Source organism: Acipenser ruthenus, chromosome 58, assembly GCF_902713425.1.
Source record: "Acipenser ruthenus chromosome 58, fAciRut3.2 maternal haplotype, whole genome shotgun sequence".
Lineage (NCBI taxonomy): Eukaryota > Metazoa > Chordata > Actinopteri > Acipenseriformes > Acipenseridae > Acipenser > Acipenser ruthenus.
In genome coordinates, this window is record NC_081246.1 from 833,737 (window position 1) to 857,514 (window position 23,778).

At 40.9% G+C, this 23,778-nt stretch overlaps 2 protein-coding genes across 3 annotated transcripts in view; one reads left to right on the forward strand and one right to left on the reverse strand.

Moving 5' to 3' along the window:
* LOC131724983 (E3 SUMO-protein ligase ZBED1-like) overlaps window positions 1-23,778 on the reverse strand; it is a 143,004-nt gene that overhangs the window by 85,679 nt on the left and 33,547 nt on the right. The window lies entirely within an intron of this gene.
* LOC117967217 (zinc finger and SCAN domain-containing protein 21-like) overlaps window positions 13,315-23,778 on the forward strand; it is a 29,578-nt gene continuing 19,114 nt past the window's right edge. Inside the window, exons 1-2 of the mRNA XM_059018201.1 lie at window positions 13,315-14,491; window positions 18,021-18,323. Coding sequence (XP_058874184.1) covers window positions 14,164-14,491; window positions 18,021-18,323 — 631 coding nt within the window. The 5' untranslated portion in view covers window positions 13,315-14,163. The remainder of the gene's footprint in view (window positions 14,492-18,020; window positions 18,324-23,778) is intronic.

Consider the following 23,778-nt stretch of genomic DNA (forward strand, 5'->3'; position numbering starts at 1 on the left):
AAACTACTTGAGGTATTTGGCTTATTGTTTTATAGCTTACAACTGTGTATTGTTGCCAAAGAAAATCAGACAAATACAAAGTATTTGAAGCTCAAGTACATGTTTTATATTTTTGTGTTAGGGGGTCACAAATGGAGATTAGATAAAAGGGCATACAGAACAGAAAACAGGAGGCACTTTTTTACACAAAGAATCGTGAGGGTCTGGAACCAACTCCCCAGTAATGTTGTTGAAGCCGACACCCTGGAATCCTTCAAGAAGCTGCTTGATGAGATTCTGGGATCAATAAGCTACTAACAACCAAACGAGCAAGATGGGCCGAATGGCCTCCTCTCGTTTGTAAACTCTTATGTTCTTAAAGTGGACTGCGCTAACCGAAAATAAGAAAAATAAAATGAAACCGTGGACAAGGGTTTTAAAACTTTAGAAGAACTGGTGTTTGTGTCTAACATGAAGACTAAAAACCTGGAAACTGGCTCAAGAGTCACTGGAATAAACACAAACACAAGCAGGTTACCGAAGCAAACAAACCTGAGTACCACTTTGAACCTCACCCTGCTACTGTTTGTGTTTAATTAGTGTGGTTTTAAAGTGTTGGTGCAGAAGATAAAAATAAAGAATAGACAAACAAAAGTGTTGTATTGGAAAGTTGTTTTTTTTCACGGGACATTGTAAAGAGAAAGAAAGACACAATTAACAAAGAAAGCACTGCAACTCTTGAATCAATAATACGAACCTGTTGTTACTTACCTGGTCGGCCCAGAAGGAAGGAACTGTACTCAAGTTGCTCTTTGGAAGCATACAGGGTGGTTCTTGGAAACACTACACCCTGCATCCCCCTGCCTCACCCCAAGGGAGGGTAGCGAGGCCAGAACTGTAATACAACACTTACCTTTGTCATTTATTCAAAGCATTGGACTTGCTTATAGGAAGTAAGGAAAACTTCCATGTATATAGTGTTTGGTGGTGGTTCAAAGCACATGTATTTAATAAACATGCCAGGTGGCTTATTCCAATACGTTGGTGCAGTCTCTTTCATGGCTGTCATGCACAGGACTTTGCCACAGGTGATATTAAGGAGTGTGTTAATAATCAAAGTGATGTTATCAAGCATTTGTAAGCAGGTTTTACTGTATTTTCATCAGAGTTCACTCTAGGAGTTGGTCATGGTTATGAGGGGAAGCCCTGCAGAAGAGTGAATGTGTAAGAATGCTGTACAATAACCTTTGTCTCTTCTCTTTTTTTTCTCTAGCTGCTAAAAGAAATCTCACAGGACAGAAATCTCATCACTGCACAGTGTGTGGGAAGGTATTCAGTCGTGCATTGCTCCTTGTAAGACACCAGCGCATTCACACAGGAGAGAAACCTTATCAGTGCACTGAGTGTGGGAAGAGATTCACGCAGTTAGGAAATCTTCAATCGCACCAGCGTGTTCACACAGGAGAGAAACCTTATCACTGCTCTGACTGTGGGAGGAGTTTCTCACATTTTAGTTCCCTGAAAATGCACCAGCAGACTCACAGAAAAAAAATCTTATCAATGTACTGAATGTCTGAAGAGTTTCAGTCACTGAGCAAATCTTAAGACACCATAAAATGCACACAAGTGAAGCCCTATCCCTGCACTGAATGTGGGGAGAAGTTCAGTCAGTTACTGGGTCTTGAAGGACAAGAGAATTCACAGAACTTTACTCCTGAGGACTCATAAACACCATACTAGATCTTGTTTACCGTTCTGATTTTTCTACGCCACATTTTATCAATTGTGAACTGCACACCTCAAACATAGGTTTGTTGTTGACAGGCTCTGTGAGCACCCTTCCTGTAAATTACAAGCACGCCTGCCAGCGTTTTTTTCAAGTGCTGCAATAATCATTATCGCATCAACATACTTAAATCACTCTCCCTTATACAGAGTGGGAATTCACTTATGACCTGGAACTGGAAATGACGTATGTTCACATTTTAACTTTTGAAGCTATATATGTTTGAACTATATCAAAACAAAGATGGATGCGCCTGAGAGACAAAGTTTTTTTCTGTGGATACTGTTGCTGAGAGAAGGCTATTGCTGAGTAAGAAAGTGATCCTGAATCATTCTCGTCTGCCTCAAACATGGCTTTAGATGATCTATGAGTTTCAAAAAAGTGAATTATCACTGGTATACCAAACTTATAAGAAAACTGTACGATGTGCTGAAAACAACACATAAAAATTAGCAAGGCAGTTGGCATTGGGTATTGAATATCTGAAAATCTGTTTGATTTGATTGTGGCTGGCTTTACCAAAAGTAACAGGTTATGTAGATTGTAAATGACATTGTTACATGCAAGCTTTGCCATTTCCCATCATTGTGTATGCCGTTTTATACTGAGTTGGAGCCTGGTATGTTTGTATTTGCTGTAGTAAATATAATAAGCAGGTGTTTTTGTTGTATGTTTTATTATTATTATTATTATTATTATTATTATTATTATTATTATTATTATTATTTATTTCTTAGCAGACGCCCTTATCCAGGGCGACTTACAATTGTTACAAGATATCTCATTATACATTATTTCACATTATACAAATATCACATTATTTTTACATACAATTACCCATTTATACAGTTGGGTTTTTACTGGAGCAATCTAGGTAAAGTACCTTGCTCAAGGGTACAACAGCAGTGTCCTCCACCTGGGATTGAACCCACGACCCTCCGGTCAAGAGTCCAGAGCCCTAACCACTACTCCACACTGATGTTTTGCTATATAGAAACATGTTTGAAATTGGATTAAAGATGAATTAGGTGTCTGAGTGTAAGTATGAATAAAGAAATCTGAGTCTTATTAGTTTCAGCAAAATGGTTACATCTCTATTTAAAGCAGGGGAAAGTTGCCTCAAGACAAATCCAAAAGCCTTCCAAAAACAAAAAAGTACATCAATATATATTTTTGGTTACTTGAGTTACATTCTCTTCTTCGCCCCTTTGTGCCACCCCATTTGGCGCCTCCCTCACTTCAGTTTCTTTCCACTTTATTAAACCCAAATAACCTTGTTTAGATTACCTGTACTCTTCAAACCTAGTTTGAACCAGTCTTGGTTTGGTTTCTGTGTGCATTTCTGTTTGTTTGGAGTAAATTCAAGTTCAACAATAAAAATAACTTAAGCTGCTTTTTGCTTTACAAAATGGGACCCTGCTTTCAGGAATTTCATGCAATGGTGTAATACACATGAACCTTACTAAATGTGACCAAATATTTGGTTAGAAAGTAAGTGCCCAAATTAGCGTTATGGATGTGACTGGTAGTAAGCTTGCTGAGATTGCAAAGAAATCACATATCGTGCACAAGCAACATATGAATTGTAATCACTAAAGGGCATCATAGCACATAGTCATGAGACCATGTAAACAGATCACAATACCAGAAAATCATGCCAGTCATTTTAATGTGGTTTAAAGTGTTTTCTTTCAGCTGTTGACCTTTCTCTGAAAGAAGAAAATTACGATAATGCAACAGTTAGGGTTGAACAAAGAGCAAGGAAATTAGGGGTTTCAACCTTAACTCACCATTCCCACCTCCACACAAGCAGCCGCAGACTGCCACCATCAGGTAGGACATAGAACATGCAACTCTTTCCAGATGACACAAGAGACCTCCATCATCATGGTCCACCGGTGCTGTAGCAATGGATATACATGCACACTTCAACACATACACACCCGCTTCAGGCTGTATTATTACCTTTTTTCAAAGCATTCAAATTACCATGCTATCATAATTCATCCAAATAAAAAAACAGGGTTGGGGAGGAGGGCAACCGTGCTGCTCCTTCTCTTTTCTAGCCCCCACATGGTGGAATCAGCTACATGGGGAAAACAGCACAAACGCTACCAGCACAAACGTCAAACTCCAATTGCTATGTCAGGCACTTTGACTCCAGAATGTATTCGGTCACCATCCAAGGCATACAAGTCTACACAGTCCCTTGGAAAAACAGTAAAACGTGTCCTGTGTCTTGCCAAAAAGTCCTTCCAAAAGAAAGTCTGTAGTCTGTAAACTTTCCTTTTCTTAACCTTGGGTAAGAAAATAAGGAATAACGCAGTGGCAATATCAGGAGAAACAGAAAGGCTTGTGTCACAAGGATGTGATGTCAGACCAGGAAATGAATGGATTCAACAAAAGACTGGGGTAATGAAAAGCGATGTGGCACTTTTATTAACAAAATAAAAACATTTAACAAAACACAAACACTGAAAATAAACGGCACAATGGCCAAACAAACAGACAAACAATAACAAGTGTCATGCTTGTTTAAAAGCCAGCACACGTAGCAATTGTTATTTCTGAATTATTTTTCTCCTCTATCTCCACACCCGTTCTCTACTTATTGAACACTCAACCCCGAGTGAGTGAAACGTGCATCTATATATACTGTTGTGCCGGGATTCAATTACTAATTAATCATTCACTTGAATCCCAGCATGTGAACTAATTTGTACAACCCCATGCTCACATATTATTACATACTTTATCTGCATGTGAAGTGATTGTGCAATCCCTGTGCCTAAATACATAGTACAACACTCGTGCTACATAGCCCAATTTATATCCCGTGCACCAATATATATATATATATATATTATATATATATATATATATATATATATATATATATATATATATACAGTGCCTTGCGAAAGTATTCGGCCCCCTTGAACTTTGCGACCTTTTGCCACATTTCAGGCTTCAAACATAAAGATATGAAACTGTAATTTTTTGTGAAGAATCAACAACAAGTGGGACACAATCATGAAGTGGAACGAAATTTATTGGATATTTCAAACTTTTTTAACAAATAAAAAACTGAAAAATTGGGCGTGCAAAATTATTCAGCCCCTTTACTTTCAGTGCAGCAAACTCTCTCCAGAAGTTCAGTGAGGATCTCTGAATGATCCAATGTTGACCTAAATGACTAATGATGATAAATAGAATCCACCTGTGCGTAATCAAGTCTCCGTATAAATGCACCTGCACTGTGATAGTCTCAGAGGTCCGTTTAAAGCGCAGAGAGCATCATGAAGAACAAGGAACACACCAGGCAGGTCCGAGATACTGTTGTGGAGAAGTTTAAAGCCGGATTTGGATACAAAAAGATTTCCCAAGCTTTAAACATCCCAAGGAGCACTGTGCAAGCGATAATATTGAAATGGAAGGAGTATCAGACCACTGCAAATCTACCAAGACCTGGCCGTCCCTCTAAACTTTCAGCTCATACAAGGAGAAGACTGATCAGAGATGCAGCCAAGAGGCCCATGATCACTCTGGATGAACTGCAGAGATCTACAGCTGAGGTGGGAGACTCTGTCCATAGGACAACAATCAGTCGTATACTGCACAAATCTGGCCTTTATGGAAGAGTGGCAAGAAGAAAGCCATTTCTTAAAGATATCCATAAAAAGTGTCGTTTACAGTTTGCCACAAGCCACCTGGGAGACACACCAAACATGTGGAAGAAGGTGCTCTGGTCAGATGAAACCAAAATCGAACTTTTTGGCAACAATGCAAAACGTTATGTTTGGCGTAAAAGCAACACAGCTCATCACCCTGAACACACCATCCCCACTGTCAAACATGGTGGTGGCAGCATCATGGTTTGGGCCTGCTTTTCTTCAGCAGGGACAGGGAAGATGGTTAAAATTGATGGGAAGATGGATGGAGCCAAATACAGGACCATTCTGGAAGAAAACCTGATGGAGTCTGCAAAAGACCTGAGACTGGGACGGAGATTTGTCTTCCAACAAGACAATGATCCAAAACATAAAGCAAAATCTACAATGGAATGGTTCACAAATAAACATATCCAGGTGTTAGAATGGCCAAGTCAAAGTCCAGACCTGAATCCAATCGAGAATCTGTGGAAAGAACTGAAAACTGCTGTTCACAAATGCTCTCCATCCAACCTCACTGAGCTCGAGCTGTTTTGCAAGGAGGAATGGGCAAAAATTTCAGTCTCTCGATGTGCAAAACTGATAGAGACATACCCCAAGCGACTTACAGCTGTAATCGCAGCAAAAGGTGGCGCTACAAAGTATTAACTTAAGGGGGCTGAATAATTTTGCACGCCCAATTTTTCAGTTTTTTATTTGTTAAAAAAGTTTGAAATATCCAATAAATTTCGTTCCACTTCATGATTGTGTCCCACTTGTTGTTGATTCTTCACAAAAAAGGCAGCAGCTGATGGTATATGTGCTGTAATGCAGACAGATTTCTCAGAAAACTACACCGCTGTGTCTCAAGATGAAATCCAGGCTTCACACTGGCAAATCACTGTGTTTACTGTTGTTGTGTGGCCAGATTCAGAAATACACATTTCCTTTGCACTAATCAGCAATAGCCACCTCCCGTTGGAAGATCTTTGAAGATCTTACCATTAAATACCCACATATGAACCATGTGAATGTATGTAGTGATAGTGTTGCATCATAGTTAAAAAACAAGTACATCTTCTCTTTCTTGTCCACTGTCCACTGCACTTCTTTATAACAAGTCATGGTAAGGGTGCAGTGGATGGTGTCCACACTGGTTACCTCGCTCCATTTTGAGGTTTCTCCACTAATCAGTGCTTTCTGTTTTCTACATGTTAACCACTCCCTAATCCATGTGCATGCATTTCCTTGAATCCCTACTGCGTTCAGTTTGAGAATTAATCTTTTATGCAGGACTTTGTCAAAAGCTTTCTGGAAATCTAAATAAACCATGTCGTATGTTCTGCAATTATCCATTGTCGATGTTGCATCCTCAAAAAAATCAAGCAGGTTATTTGGACACGATCTCCCTTTCCTAAAACCATGCTGACTGTATCCCAGGATATTGTTACCATATAGGTAATTTTCCATTTTGGATCTTATTATAGTTTCCATAAGTTTACATTTAATAGAAGTCAGGGTTATTGGTCTATAGTTTGTTTGTTTGTTTGTTCTTCTAAGGTTAAGGTTAGTTTAAGGGTGACGGTTAGTCTGTTAGCCTGATTACGCGACATTTTTTTTCAAATGAAATGCGGTAGATTACTGGGAGGGGAAACTGATTTCCTTGGGGGAGCAGAATTAATCAGAAACCAGAACTGCTACGCATAGTATATGTGAAGTGTTTATACTAGAAGTTTTGACATGCAGACGTGTTTCTTTCTTTTATCGAAACTTTTTCATACTAACTTTTGTTTTGATAACATTCATTTAAAAATCCAATTGATGCCTATGATGAATGCGTTTTGTGATTAATTTGAAGATATAAATATGTTTCAATATTAACTAAATCGATCAAATTGATTAATCTTGTTACATAATGTATTAAAATGTTTGGATATACTGTACTGTTACTTGATCGATTGCTGTCTTGTTCGCAGCCATCTTAATAACGTTACAATATGTTTGTTGGAAAATAAAAATAATAATACGTTTCTGACCGATTCAGATTTTGCTGATGTATTTAAAAAAAAATCCAATCCTTAATTCACTGGTTGCCTACGAGGGCTTGAGAGGAGGCGAAATTGGGAGTGAGATATTAAGAATGAGACCAGATGAGAGGATTTCTCCGGTTGCTTAGGAGGCTTGAGAGGGGTGAGACATTTGAGAGTTTAAGAGTGAGACGAGTTTGAAGGATGGCGAGATTGAGGGCTGGAGTTTGGGAATGGTGCTTAGTAACATTGAGGTTAGATACTGATAGCAGGACGAGATAGGGGGGACGAAGAGTTTTCCCTTCTCGTCGGGTCAGGCAGCATCCTCTGGCTGCTGGGCGATGTAGAGAGGGAGACATGAGAAGAGCAAAGGATTAGATATAAACACTTTCCGCCAGGTCAGGCAGCATCCTCCGACTGCTGGGTGACGTAAAAGTGAGAGAGAGAGCAAAGTTTAGACATATAACATACAACAAACTGACTCTCGCTCCCGACGGGTCAGGCAGCATCCTCTGGCTGCTGGGCGTTTAGTGGAGCAAGAGACAGGAAGGGGACGAACAGGACAAAAGGACAGATCCTTCGCAACTCAGTGCAGCATCCTCAGGCAGCTAAGCTGGCAGCTGGGCGGCGTGGAGAGCTTAGGAAAAAGTGTCTCGGGTCCGTTTAGGAGAGACGAAAACAGAGAAACCCCCCCCCCCCTCGGTCGGGGCCCGCTCGGCAGGTGGAGGCACGGCCTACTGCATGAGGGGGCTGAAATGGTCCTGGACCTGAAATAGAAGAGAGGAGATGGGACAGCAAGGTTGAGGCCTGGAAGGCTTAGCGCATAAGCAGCAGAAGAATAGGATGTGGCCGGGGGTCCCCTCAGGCCGGCGAGGAACAGCCGGGCGGCAGTGGTTGAGACGAGAGGCCGACCCGGGAGTGAGACTCACTTCCCCCCAAAAGAGGACCCCCGGCTCCCCGCAAGAACCACACCGTGGGATAGAAAAGAGATCGCAGAGCCGCACACATAAACAAAAGCTAGAAGAAAAGAGAAAAGACAAGAGATGTTAGTAGACAACCTATGCCTATAAGCCGTCCGCACTGTGGAGAGGAAAAACCCCCCTGCAGGGAGGAAACCTCTGGTGGGCCTGGCGGAGAGGGCGCCCCCCACTCCGGGCAAGCTAACAAGTGCTTGATGAGCTGTGGCGATGTCTGCAGAGGATGATCTAATATAAAAGTTCACAGCTGAAGAGATCCAGCGCCCCATAGACTTAATCAAAGTGTTGATACCTGCGCTAGCCGCGGAGGCAGCAGCTCCGATCCAGAATGAATGGGGGGAAAAATAGTAGAAGAAAGTCCGATCCGTGACGAGAGGGTGCATAAACGGGATGAGAACCAGTGACTCGTAAGTATAGATCTGGAGCTGTCGAAGAGGGGATCTGACAGAAGATACTGAATCCTCGGCTTAATTGGACCGTTTTTGAAGATCTGATGAGGAGGATAAAGTGGTTTCCGGGGATTTGAGAGAGATCTGAGCACTTGAGGCCTAGAGCTGGGAAGTTGGAAATTGATGGAGTTGAGAATTCTGCACAGCGGAGAAATCCAAAGGCGACGGTCAGGCACAGGGTTTCCATGACGATGTCGTTGAATAGGTTGAAGCATCCTTGCCAGAGAGCAGTGATGAGACAAAGGAGAAGGTCAGTAGAGATTGATTAACTTGATGGAGAGGAGGGGAGCAGGCTTTTCTCCATACCTCTGAGCGTTCTCTCTAGAGATCCGCTATCTCTAGAACGGACGAGAGGAGAAAGATTGGAGGCGAAATTGATACTGAATGCCCGCTAGGTAGCATCTAAATAGAGGAGGGGGCTAAACATAGAGACAGCCTGAGGTGAGTGATGAAGGCGAGGAGGTGCTGTAGGTTGAAAGAGGTTTGAGATCCGTTTTTTTTTTTTTTTTTTTTTTTTAATTATTTATTTATTTATTTTTTACTCGCAAAAGTGAGTAAATGAAGACCAGGCAGTCGAGTAGGAGGAACGGTAGATGGGGCGAGAGCGTTCTCCATGAATCCACGTGGTGATTGAAGGAGGCCGGAGAGAGAGTTATTCAGTTGAATATTGTTTTGCTGAAAGGTAGTACGAGACGAGGGTTGGGGTCTGCTCCTGGGACCAGGTTGCAGAACTTCTGGATCTTGATGTAACTGTCTGTATTGAAGTCCTGAGAAGTCCTGATTTTTTTATATATATATATTTTTTTTTTTATTTATTTATTTTTATTTTAACTGCAAGGTGTAGTGTTCTGTAGTAAAATTACTACAGCTGGCCAAAGTCCAGTATCTGGGTGCGTGGAATGGTTCACAAGACCTCATGGTTGAAAATGGCTTAACGGTCAGAGTCTATCCATTGTATTCCCCTTGATGTCTTGGTACTCTTGCTTTTTTTTTTTTTTTTTTTTTTTTAAACGGTAAATCACAGGTGTTGTCACGGTAAGTTCACAGGGTGCACTCTGTTCCTTCAGGAATCCTGCAGAGGAAGTGCTTCACAAGAGCAGTTAGACATAGTACTTCCAAGGTAAGGTCATTGCATAGACAGAGCAGCTTTTTCTGATATTAAAGAGTGAAGAATGTCTATTGATATAGGGAGCCAGGAGGGAGCAGCAGGGGGGGGGGGGCTCTTGAGGATCTCTCCGAGTGTCAAGCAAACTGATGGGATGGATAGAAGTGTTGAAGAAGGGACGGAGATGAGGCGGCAGAAATACTAAATTCCAGAGATGTAGGCTTTAACGGTAGAGGGGGCTAAGTGAAGAGAATCCCTTGCATGGGCGATGGAGGCTAGAATCCGTTGCTCATTAAATCAGAATGGGATGTATTTTGAGTGCAGAAAGTTGTAAATGTTTTCCATCCAGGTAAATGAAGATTTGGTCGCTGGGACTAAGAGTGTGGCCATGTAGTGATGAGCAGATTGCAGAAGGTTGGAGAGTGTTGTATTTAGTTGAACGGCAGATGTTGGTGTTGCAGAGTTTGATGAGGGCTGAGGTGGCAGCTGGACCTGAACAAATATATGAAATCGACTGCTGAGATGTTTTTTAAAACTAAGGCAGAGCGCTGAGATGCTGTGTTAGTTAATACGGGATTGATCAGTGGTTTGCTACCATCTTGTCTGTTTGGAATGGAAAAGGTAAACTCATAAATCAGAGATTTGGGTTTCACAACTCCAATCATTCTCCAAATAGTGGAACTCCTTAATTCATAAATCAAACAGATTTCCAGTCTCGTACCATATATTAAAGCTTGTAGTATCTGAAAGGATGAGCGGACATATGACTAAATTGCTGAGGAAGTCAAGCTCTCCGTGTATATATATATATCTTAGATCCAGGTATTGGAGGAAAGCTGGAGCGTTGGAAGCTCTGGAGGAGAGCAGTTGCAGATTTGAACAGTAAACTAAAGCCACTTTTGTATGCTGCAATAGAAGCAGATCTGAAGAGGGAGCCGAGATTTGCTGTAATGAGGAGATATTAACAGTAGAGGCAAGATCTGCTGAACGGGCAGAGATCTGAGGGTTAAACGATGGAATGCTGTCAGTAGTCTGCAGTGGCCTGCTGTAGAGAGCAGAGAGCTGCTGAATGCGGTGAAAATTGGTATTTGAGAGTTAAGGCGTTTTTAGATGATGTTGGCGATGGGGCTGCCTTTGGACAGAAATGAAGAATGCATAGATCTGAGGCCGCTGCAGAACCTGAGAGGATAGGAATGCGTTGCTCGGAGGCTGCTACAAAACCTATTGATTTGATCAGGAGCAGTCTAAGAGTGTATTGTCCATTGCGGGATACGAGGACGCTTGACTGAAATGTTGATAATCGTAGCACATAGTTTCCGAATGTGACTGGTAGCTCAAATTGAATGAAATGGACTTTGAAAGTTATATCAAGTGCCTTGATGAAGTTGGGGGCAAATGAAGTGCAAATCCAGGAACAAGAAGGTTGCAGGAATGGCCTGATGCAGGGAAGCTGTAAATTAATGTGACGGTGGATTCTTAACATCTCAGAAAGCTGATAAGCATCGCTTCATGACAAGGTTCTCAAGGGGAGGAGTTTGGATTTGAAAAAAAAAAAAAAATTCAAGTTAATATATGTAGAAAAAGAGGTTCAGGCAGGAGGGAACTGAGAATCCCTCAAAAAGACAACGAACTGCAGGAATTGATAGAAGGTTTAGAGAGTGCCAGATTCGCAGCGATAGCAAATCATCTTAAATTATGTAGAGCTTGTGGTATTATGCTGCCATCTAGAGGTTTTTATTGGAATTGAAACTATTGGCTTCAGTGAAGCAGGGTAGCATATATTTGGTTATTGCGATTACAAACCTTGTCTATGTATTAAGCATTTGCTTTAGAACAGTTAGTGATGATATAAGTAAGTTAACGTAGGTCTAGAAGAGGAGCCTGTAGTATTTAGATGTCACAATTCGGCGAGTTGAAGCTGTCATGTTGCAAGCGCTGCAGCAGGAGCCAGAAAATTGCAGTCGTGTGGCACAGGCTCTCATTGCCTGTTAAAGCTGCCAGGTCGCCGTAGCAACTTACCACTCCCAGTAGTCACTCGCTGAGGCGTTGCCGTGGTAACCATGGTCTGTGAGGCGCCGGTGTAAAACAGTTGCAGTGCAGCGGTGACATTGAAACAGTCTTTCTGATGAAAACGCAGACCAAGTTGAGAATGACGGTGCGTTTTGAACGGCGCAGACTGAGCAGGTAGGAAAATAGCTGATACTGTCTTGCGAGCGCAGACACAGAAACGGCTTGCAGTGAAAGAAACGAACAACAAAAAACAAACACAGACAAGGAAGCGGAAATAGTGCTGGGTTAAAGTAGAAAAAGAGAGCGAGATAGACAGGAGGGGCAGCCAATAACACATACGTGGAGCAGTGCTGGCCAAGCCCTAATAATTGACGTGACGAGCGCTGCATTGTGCGATTGGCTGGAAATACTAAATGAGGCTGAACTGGGATCAGCTTCCACCCGGAAGAGATCGCGGACGCTACTGGGCAGGATGCCACGGAGGGAAGGTAAGACAGGCTAAAGAAAAGGAAATAGGATAAGAAGAAAAAAGGAGCGCAAAGCGGGAGAGCGCCCTCTACGGCATCCCCCGAATTACGCCTAAAGGCTAACATTAAATACAATGACCCGCACACTCGTAACACGAGCAGCAGCTTTGGAATACAAACCACATCAGTACAAAGCAGAGGGAAGAAACTGGCTCCATTTGAGATGCTCCACAGGACATTGCATAGGAAAACACAAAGCAATAGGAGCCCACATGGTGAACTCCGGGATCCAGTTTCATAACCTCCTGTTCTCAACACGGTCTCGCCCTTGATTCGACAGGCAGGCCAGCCAATCATGCTCGCAAGAAGATGGCTTAAGAGAGTCCCTGCAGCCAATAATACGTGATGAAAAATAGCGAGGATATCTGACCATTTATCGGTATTTGTTGCAGAAATGGTAGCTATACTATTTGCAATAGTTAAAATAGCTGAAATAAAGCCTAAAAAAGCAGTCATATTTTCAGATTTATTGAGAGTTATTATTGCATTAAAAGGGGAGTTTAATGACAGAAGAGATATCATGGTTGAAATAATGCAACAATAAGGAATGTACAATAATGGGGATCGAAGTGATTTTAGTTTGGATTCCTGGTCACTCTGGCATTCTGGGCAACGAGATGGTAGATCTGGCAGCAAAAAATGGGTTAAAAAGAGAGGAAATTGATGTGGTGATTCCTCTGGGATCGCAGGAAATGGGAGGCTATGTGAAAAACATGATAGTAAAAGAATGTCAGGAGAGATGGGATGAAAGCATTAAAGGAAGGTTTTATCATAATATCCAGAAAGAGGTGAACAAAGGTTGGGTAAACAAAGAGTTGGGAAGGAAAGAGGAAAGAGCGTTGGATAGGTTAAGGATTGGGCATAGTTATTTAAGTGAACATCTTTTAAGATTGGGGAAACATGAAGATGGAAAGTGTGAAAAATGTAAAGTAGCTGAAACAGTAGAACATTATTTATTAAAGTGTGAGAAATATGAGGAGCAGAGAAGGAAAATGGAGAGGAGGCTGAGAGAAATGGAGGTATATGAAGTCAATATAAAGAATTTGCTGGGAAGAGGGAAAGAGGAAGGGAGACTGAATAGAGAAAGGATACTGACGAAATATATAAAGAAAACAGGAAAAGAAGGGAAGTTATAAGAAATAAAAATGACAGAAAAATAAAGTAAAACAAAGACAGACAAAGGACTACAGATAGAGGGCGCTAATCATCTGAAATAATAGATGGGATGCGCCCTATAGATTAACCAGAAGAAGAAGACTATGTGATGATCACAACCGGGCACGCCTACTCTAGTGACGCTATCATTTCGCTTCAGGAAATCGAAGTGTTTGTTTGGTATGCTGGGGAGTGAGAGGATGTTGCGGTTGCTGATTTTACAGGTTTTGATCACCTACTGTTTAAACTATTAGGTTGGGTTAAAATGCATCCTATTAATTTATATATTTTGTTCGTTTACCTGCATTAGGTTCTAAAACAGAGTCCATTTTCTGTTTTATTTTTAAAACTCGAGTGGAGCTGGAAAGTTACTCCTTGCAAAAGTAAAACGAGTCTGTTTGTTTTCATTCTTTATCACACTAGAAGTGCTGATTTTATATGAATGTTAATTCTCCAGTAAATAAATACTAAATTAAAACCAAACTAAAACCAGTGAAGATGGACGTCAGTGTCTCCGTGTCGTTCTTTCAAGACGAGCTCGCCTCTACCATCGAGCACGCAGTGAAAGCGGCTGTAGACACCGTCTTGTGCCAAATCACAAAAGTTGTCGGCGACAAATTCACTGAATTCCGAATGGAAATGGCTGGAAAGGAGAAAGAGAATGAAAGTCTGAAGCTGAGATTGGAAATATCAGAGAGCGAGTTGAAAGCAGTGCGGGAATGCATGAACGCTGCAGATGCAGACATTAAACAACCTCTCAGAAACATGAACCCCGACTGCAATGAACAAGACTTTCAGAGGAACGAGAACCAGGGATTATTTCAAGGTAAGGTTGATCTTTTTGATGGTGTTGCTTGGTCATGCCAACTCTTTAAATAACCTCTTAGTTAATTTTATTGGTGAGGTCTTGGTTCGAATGAAGACACTTTTAAAGCGCTTATTATGAGTGCTGTTAATAACTCGACTCCACTGTCCTAATAGCACACCAGTCTAATTAATTATCCAGACTATAAGAAAGTACTGGTCTGTGTTTGTAAATCCCACCTAGTCTAATTAAGATTTAAACGAGTTTTCTAAGGACTGTAAGAAAGTGCTAGTCTATATTGGTAAACCTTGACCAGTCTCATTAGAAGACTTCAATGGCTATCCTTCTGCTACCTCTTAATAGAATTTGGTTTTGATTACTGTATATACCATGATTTTAAATCGCAGCATTACTGGAGAGCACACTAAATTGCTTTACATACATGTAACCAAGAATGCTTACCGACCAGAAATAAAAACATATATGTTGATGAGTTGACAGATCCATGTGGTGGTGAAGTTCTTCACATTATGCACCCGTCAAACTATGATGGTGTAAAATTAAAACCACACCCAGTATTTATAAAATTCCTTCTGATCCAACTTCCTGAGAGTGTGACTACCACTGATACTGTTACAGTTTTCAGGTAGGCGATCACTAAATTACACTTATGGAGACATTTCTAAAGAAAGGTGAATTTTCAAGTACATTTTAAAAACTTGTTACATTCAAACTAGGTAATCCTAGGGTATAGTTCATCATAGTGACAACGCTATTCTCTTAATAACCTTCAGATTCTCAGCTGTTTAGAAAGGTATAATATGGTATACTTTAGGTAGATATTTGTCTTGATACACAAGCGGAAAGTCACATTATGTCAGTCAGACCTCAAACAGGTAGATTGTTCACCGGAGCAGAAGGTTAAAGGATTGGTTTCTAAACTTCATTACCCAGAAGAACAGAAGAGATCACTCTTGTTCAATGTGTTTTGGTTTCCTATATGGATAAAGAGAAATAATTTTGCCTTGTGGCTGTTACCCTCTCAATTTCACAGGGCAAAGTTGTATTAAAAATAATTAAACCATTGCAGATCAAATAATGTAAAGGTTTTTGTAATTTTTATTATGTTAAATATTCTTCCTAGAGCTGGCGGTCACTGGGTTCCAACTGTAAACATAGGCAATGTGAAAGTATTCTTGCATTAATTTAAATATATTTGTTATTGTGTGTGACTGGGGTTATGTGAATTAAAAGGATATGTACTCGTGTATATATTTTTGCTTGAGGTTTAGCATTACGCATTTTTTAAATATGTTGTTTTCATTTGTATTTGTAAGACTTACGCAGTTTAGAGTTTTGAGGACCTTGCATGACTCCTTAGAAATCTGAACGTTGTGACAAAAGGAAAAAAAAAAAAAACACTTGCCGGACAGGCAAAGTATAACTGTAAAACTTTGTTGTCCCTCACACAAATCTTGTTGTCCCGGGCGTCGGGTGATATGAATTGCACACCCCTGCAACAATACCCTTAGTTTTAAACAGGGCAATACCATTATGTTTGTTTGTCAAATACTGCATTTTGTGCCTTTAGGTTAATACTTTTAAGGAAAAGCAAGCAAACAAAACAAACCCTACCTCCTTCTAGGAGAGCTAATTAAACTATTTAGATTCTTCTAACTGTTAGTTGGCTAACCTGCTGACTCACAAAATCCAAACATTCACAATAATAAAGTTACAAGAACAGATTCAAATTCACTGATTTCAGTAATACAGTCTCTTTGTCAGGACTCGGATCTGAACAGGTCCTCACCCTCGCACAGGCTTGTTTACTCAGGACTTTTATACCAACCTTCTCACAGTAAATTACACACAGCTGGGGCTCCCGAGTGGCGCATCCAGTAAAGGCGCTCCTCGCAGGATGTGCCCTATAGCGTGGAGATCGCAGGTTCGAATCCAGGCTATGTCACAGCTGACCGTGACCGAGAGTTCCTAGGGGGCGGCGCACAATTGGCTGAGCGCTGCCCGGGTAGGGAGGGCTTAGGTCGGCAGGGGAATCCACGGCTCACCGTGCATCAGCGACCCCTGTGGCCGATAGGGCGCCTGTGGCTCTGCAGCGGAGCCGCCAGATCTGTGTTGTCCTCCGGTCTGGTAGCATTGCTGTGGATCTGCAGTGCGAAAAATTACGGCTTGGAAGGAGCACGTTTCGGAGGACGCGTGTTTCAGCCTCCGTTTCCTGAGTCGGCGGGGGGGTTGCGAGCGGTGAGCCGGGGATACAGATAATAATTGGGCATGCTAAATTAGGGAGAAAACCGGGGTAAAAATAATTGGCGACGACTAAATTTATAAAAAAAAAAAAAAAAAAAAAAAATTACACACAGCTGTCTCAGGTCAGGCATTCTGGGACTAAATTTTCCTTCCCACCATTTTATCACAGTATTTAAGAACATAAGAACATAAGAAAGTTTACAAACGAGAGGAGACCATTCAGCCCATCTTGCTCGTTTGGTTGTTAGTAGCTTATTGATCCCAGAATCTCATCAAGCAGCTTCTTGAAGGATCCCAGGGTGTCAGCTTCAACAACATTACAGTATTTAAGCCATGGTGTACAGACTCTGGGTTATGTGGAGCCCATTTCCATATACTTTACCACACATACCCTGAAAATGCATCCCCCATTTAGCCATGGATATTTTAGAATACTTTTTGTAATAAGTATAAGGGTCAGTTGTATAGAAAATGCATTTCAAATTCCAGTATAACACATACAAATAATTGAGGGGTTTACTTTGATACAATCCCTGAGCCAAGGCAAATAACACAGAAGGTTGACAGTTAAAAATAACTCAGCGTTTGTGTAATTTGTAATTTTATTGGATGCAGAAAAATGCGGGGGGCGTGGGGAGGATGTGATATGCTGTACAGGGGATCGTGGTGATTGAAGTTCTGCGCTGGTAAAAATAGCCAAAAAATAACCAAACCACCAAAGACAACATTTACCCGCTAGGTGCTTTCAAAACAAGCCACATTTGTCTGGAAAACCTCCAGTCTGTCAGCACTGATCAAGGGGGAGTAGCCTGAAAGTCACATGCGAGTCGCGTGCTTTACCTATTAAATGTTACCTCAAGTCCAATGTACAGATAAAACGTGAATTCATATAATCTGTTTTAGAAAAATCAATATTTGAATTGCCGTTCCGGTATTTTAAAATGCAGAACTGCATGTAAGGTTGGTGGTAAAACCAGCATATGTTACTTCAGCCTTGTATAAACAACATGCCGCAATGTTTGATGCGATACAGCCATCCTTTTTAGATTTTTTTATTAGGAAATGATTCCACACGTGACTTTCTTTTGCAGAATTTAAGCAGCTATGCTTCTGCCATATTTCCTTTTGTGTTAGCACTGCTCACATTACATGTTCTTGTGGGAAGTGATTATCTTGCGAGATAATAGCCAATAGCCAATCGCAATATACCCGTATATTGGTATTATCACACACTCCTACCGACTAGTAAGTAAGTTATCATTTTGTACAATTTGCTTTCACACAGATCTCAAAGAATCTGAAGCACAGGAGGGGCCAAGGATAGAAGCAGTTCACACACAAGAGGAGTCCTTTGACCAGGAGTGGTGTGCAAGTCTAAAGCAGGTTACAGAGCTGACATGTGTTAAAGATGAAGAGGTCCCTCGACTGGAATGTGTTCCTATTAAAGAGGAATTCATAGAACAGGAATGTGTCCCCGTCGCAGAGGAAGTTCCTACTGAAAATAATGTCTGTACACTTGAGGAGAACAACAAGCTGGGATCCAGCCTGTGTGATGATTGTCCACCTGAAGGTGAACTGGGATTTAGAGGTAATTATACAAAACAAGAAACATTGAGCTGACTATTAATCTTGCAGAAACTGGTTACTAAACTCCTGAAGTGTTAGATGTAAGCTAGGGAGGCTGCCCAACAACTTGCAACATAACTGTCCTTGCTGCTGTGGCATCTGCTAGATGTGCACCCATTATCATGTCTGTTCTGAATGCAGTTAGATCTTTGCCTTTCCCTGTTTCTGATAGACTGTTTGCAGTTGTGCTGCTCCCACAGCTTTATAGTGGTGCTGGGATCACATGTCTCATCACTGGGTGATGCCAAATGCCAAATTGGGTCGCTAAGTGTCACCAGAAGAAACATTTCAATACAGTATTTGCATATAAATCAGTGACTGGTAAATGTGAGTGATATTAACTGGAGTGTGTTAATAATCAAAGGGATATTATCAAGCATTTGTCCTTGTTCTGCCTGGCAAACTTCTATGTGATGATAATAAAGTTAGGCTGGTATTAACAGGAGTGATATTAAGCAGGTTTGACTGTATTCTCATCAGAGTTCACTCTAGGAGTTGGTCATGGTTATGATGGGAAGCCCTGCAGAAGAGTGAATGTGTAAGAATGCTGTACAATAACCTTTGTCTCGTCTCTTTTTCTAGCTACAAAAGGGAATCTTACAGGAGGGACTCCATTTCCCTGTGCTGATTGTGAGAAGAGATTCAGTTATTTATCACAGCTTGAAGTCCACCAGTGCTTTCACACAGCAGAGAAACCTCATCACTGCTCTGTGTGTGGGAAGAGATTCACACAGTTAGGAAATCTTCAATCACACCAGCGCATTCACACAGGAGAGAAACCTTATCAATGCACAGTGTGTGGGAGGAGTTTCACGCAGTTACAAAATCTTAAAAGACACCAGCGCATTCACACAGGAGAAAAACCTTATTACTGCACTGAGTGTGGGAAGAGTTTCACGCTGTTACAAAATCTTCAATCACACCAGCGTGTTCACACAGGAGAGAAACCTTACTACTGTGCTGAGTGTGGGAAGAGATTCACAAAGTTAGGAAATCTTCAATCACACCAGCGCGTTCACACAGGAGAGAAACCTTATCACTGTGCTGAATGTGGAAGGAGTTTCTCATATTTAAGTAACTTGAAAATCCACATGCGGACTCACTAAAAGAGAAATCAACGTAGTGAATTTCTGAAGAGTCACTTCTCAAACCTTAGAAGACAGCATAAAATTCACATGCAAGTTCAGTCAATTACTGTGACTTGGAGGACACAAGATAATTAGCATAATTTCAGCCACTTGAGGACATGAAAGTCTTTAGACTAGTCTAAACTGTTGCCATGGAAACCATAAACCTGTAGATACATCATGACTTCTCACCTTATGTTGTGGCTCTACTAACATGGTCCGAGAAAAGAAAGCGTTTTTAAAGACAGGGTAGTCCTCTGGAGGTTTATTCTGACACAGATAATCAAAAGGTTACTTCTGCTGAGCCATACAATCATGAAATGATCTGAAGAATTAAAAGGACAGATTCAGGCCTGCTACAGGTAGAAACCACAGTGTCCCTGAGGTGTTACAGATTTGTTTGGGTCTGAGATTCTATGCAACTGGGTTTTTTTTTTTAATTCTGTAGGGGATTTTTTTGGGTCTACATAAATCTACTGCTTCAAGAATAATGTATAGAGTTTCTCAGGAACTTGCAACTAAATTAACATCCTTTCCACTGGAGTTGTCTACACTAAACAGAATTAAAGCTGATTTTTGCTGGTTTTCCAAATGTTGTAGGTGCAATTGATGGGACTCTGTGACAGAAAGACAATGATTCTTGGTTGTAAATCTCCCTCCCGACCTGTGAGGGTGCTAAGCAGCGAGAACAGAGTTCTTTGGACGGGCTGGTCTGACAGTTCTTTCCCAGGGTCGGGAAGTCGGCCAGCCTGGATGAAGACGAGACTCCGTTGCAAGAACGCATTGACCCGGAAGGGAAACAACGTGGCAGCCGCAGATTGGAGAGGCGGCTGCACTTGTTTACCAAGGGGTCATGTGTGACAGCATAAAAGGGGACGGAGAATCGCAATCTGTTCCTTCGCATTGGTTTGGTAAACTAGAACCGAGAAGGACTGAGAGAGACCTGTGAGAAAACAGCATCGTCGGTGTTGTGTTTTGTTTGTCTTGTTTGTTATATATTGCTAGACGGATAAACAAGTCACCCCTGCACCTGCATCCACTCTGCCACAGACTTGCATAAAAATTCAAACTCAATAAGGTTACCATAGCATAAATGTTCAAATGGTGTGTGATGCTGAACTGCAAATTATCAACTGTGTGCCTCGCTGGCCCGGAGGTACTCATGACGCGCGTATCCTAAAACGTTCAGCTATATAAGATGCTTTTGAAGATAGGGCCTGCTTGGAAATGGTGGATATCAACTAAAGCCTTTGCTATTTTCTTTCTTTCTTTCTTTCTTTCTTTCTTTCTTAGCAGACGCCCTTATCCAGGGTGACTTAGTCGTAAGCAAATACATTTCAAGAATCACAGTACAAGTAATAATACAATAAGAGCAAGATAAATACAGTGACTTTGGTTCAAGCAAGTACAAGTGTGACAAAATACAATTCAATAATACAGCAGATAACAGTGACAGTGATAGTTACATCAGGATATGATTAAATACAAAATACTACAGATTGAACACTTGTCAGATTACAGCACTGGGAAGTACAGGATTAAATGCAGTAAAATCAGTCCATGAATTCAAGATCATGCGTTACAATAGGCCATGTTACATGAGTGTTTGCTTTTCTCGAGACATCTGTTTCTCGTGAAATAAACGTGGATATGGTGCCTTTTTGTGTTTACATGTAAAGACGACTCATTTCCCTTTGGAACGCCTCCTTTTCCCCGAACGCTATGCAAATGAAGGGGGGGGGGCAGATTTAAATTAGCCATGCTGACGGCCCACTTAGATTCTCATGCTGTTAACCGTGAAAGCCCCCAAAATGCTGTTTACATGAGCAGAGAAAAGTTTCACGAGAGAGAATCCACGTGTCATCGTGTTTGACGTAAATGGTTATTAAAGATCTGATTTGCTGATGGATAGTGCATGCTTTTTTAATAATATGTTTTAGGGTTGTCACCCAGTAGTATCCGAAGCAATGGGCTAAAATATATACTGAATACCTAGTGTACAAGACTTTGTATACTAGGTATTCAAACATACTAAATATACGATAACACAAATCATTTTAATTTCGAAAACTGAGCACCGTCCGTCCCTCCCTGAAAGAAAGTTTACAAACGAGAGGAGGCCATTCAGCCCATCTTGCTCATTTGGTGTTAGTAGCTTATTGATCCCAGAATCTCATCAAGCAGCTTCTTGAAGGATCCCAGAGTGTCGGGTTCAACAACATTACTGGGGAGTTGGTTCCAGACCCTCACAATTCTCTGTGTAAAAAAGTGCCTCCTATTTTCTGTTCTGAATGCCCCTTTATCTAATCTCCATTTATGACCCCTGGTCCTTTTTTCTTTTTTCAAGTCAAAGTCGTCCCCCGGGTTGACATTGTCTATACCTTTTAGGATTTTGAATGTTTGAATCAGATCGCCGCGTATTCTTCTTTGTTCAAGACTGAATAGATTCAATTCTTTTAGCCTGTCTGCATACGACATGCCTTTTAAACCCGGGATAATTCTGGTTGCTCTTCTTTGCACTCTTTCTAGAGCAGCAATATCCTTTTTGTAACGAGGTGACCAGAACTGAACACAATATTCTAGGTGAGGTCTTACTAATGCCAGAGCCAAACCTTTAATTTCTTCATTTGCCATCTCGACAGCAAAACGTTGTATAGCATAAGCTGTATTTAAAGAAATGTCTCGAAACCCCTCTGGTGTTTTTTTTGTTAAATGCCCAGACGACCAAAAAAATTGAATGCAAACTGCAAGCGACTCGTATCATGGAGGCATAACCAATCTCTGGGGTCACACGACAAGCGTAAGTTCATATTATTAGTAGTAGTATTTATATTTTTAGTAATAGTAAAATGTGACTGATAACTTGCTTGGAACGGTGACTGTTAAATAAATCTTCGTCCGCTGCAGTTGGTGCTGCTGCAATGCAAGCGTAATGTATAGATCACAAGCAGCCTCAATTACGTGTAAATAAACAACGTGTATTGATTTTGATTTAAATTACAAAAACACGATTACTGTTCTATGGAACATATTTTTATGTGGATGTTTTATTTCATTTATATGGATTACCTGTAAAATAATAGGATTGTCAATCAAATACAAACAAGTAGCTATAATGACTTCACCAATAAATTATGCAAATGAGTACCATCGAAGGTTTTTTTTAAGGTTTCTGACCTTAATCGCGTGATGAATTGCTAACTTTTAGATTTGCAGCATTGACTCATCATTTATGTTCACAACCCTCCTTCCATGTGAATTGTGACACACAATACATACAGTACAGTTGTGAATATATTAGGGTAGCTGCATTTCAACAAAACGAGTAAAGACAACGCTTAAAAGTGTTTTTCTATATTATTATTATTTATTTCTTAGCAGACACCCTTATCCAGAGCGACTTACAATTGTTACAAGACATCACATTATTTTTACATACAATTACCCATTTATACAGTTGGGTTTTTACTGGAGCAATCTAGGTAAAGTACCTTGCTCAAGGGTACAGCAGCAGTGTCCCCCACTGGGGATTGAACCCACGACCCTCCGGTCAAGAGTCCAGAGCCCTAACCACTACCCCACACTGCTAGTATGTGATATTCCAGTGAAAAAAGAATGGATATTAAACACAAAAAAAAGTACGTTTTACTTCATGGTAAGAGCTGACAATTCTGAAAAAGACGTGAAATTGTCAAGGCCGCCACTGCACCCTTACCTGACCCACTGCTTAACTGGTACAGGAGGTGGGTTCACTTCAGACAGCATGTGTAGTCACCAGTAGGTTGTTGAGGATTCAGAAGTTCTCTGAAACAGCCTAATACATATCCTTTAGGAGTTCAGAAGAGTCACTGTCATAATGGATAAAAAGATCTTTAAAGTTCATGGATTGATTGGTTGGAAAATGCTTGTGTGACATAATTTGTCTCCTTTCAATGATGTCATTACTATGGAACCCCTAAAGGGACCTGGTGTAAATTAAAAAGGGAGGCTGCTATCTCGTGCACACGACTTACTGTCTCGTCAGCATGAGAGATTATAGTAAGTCATTTATTTTCCAACATATCAAACACATGTGTTTGTGTCCTTCATAAACAAAACCAAAATCCCCAAATAAGAAAGAAAAAAGCTGAAATGGTTATGACACTTGTAAATATTAGTACACAATAAATAACTTGTCTCACTCCAGATGTGTTAATATTCCAGCTATTCCAATTCGCTTTTCCAATTCACATAGAATTCTATGACAACATGAAAACAACCATGGTTGTTCTGGTTTTAGACCTGACCTGA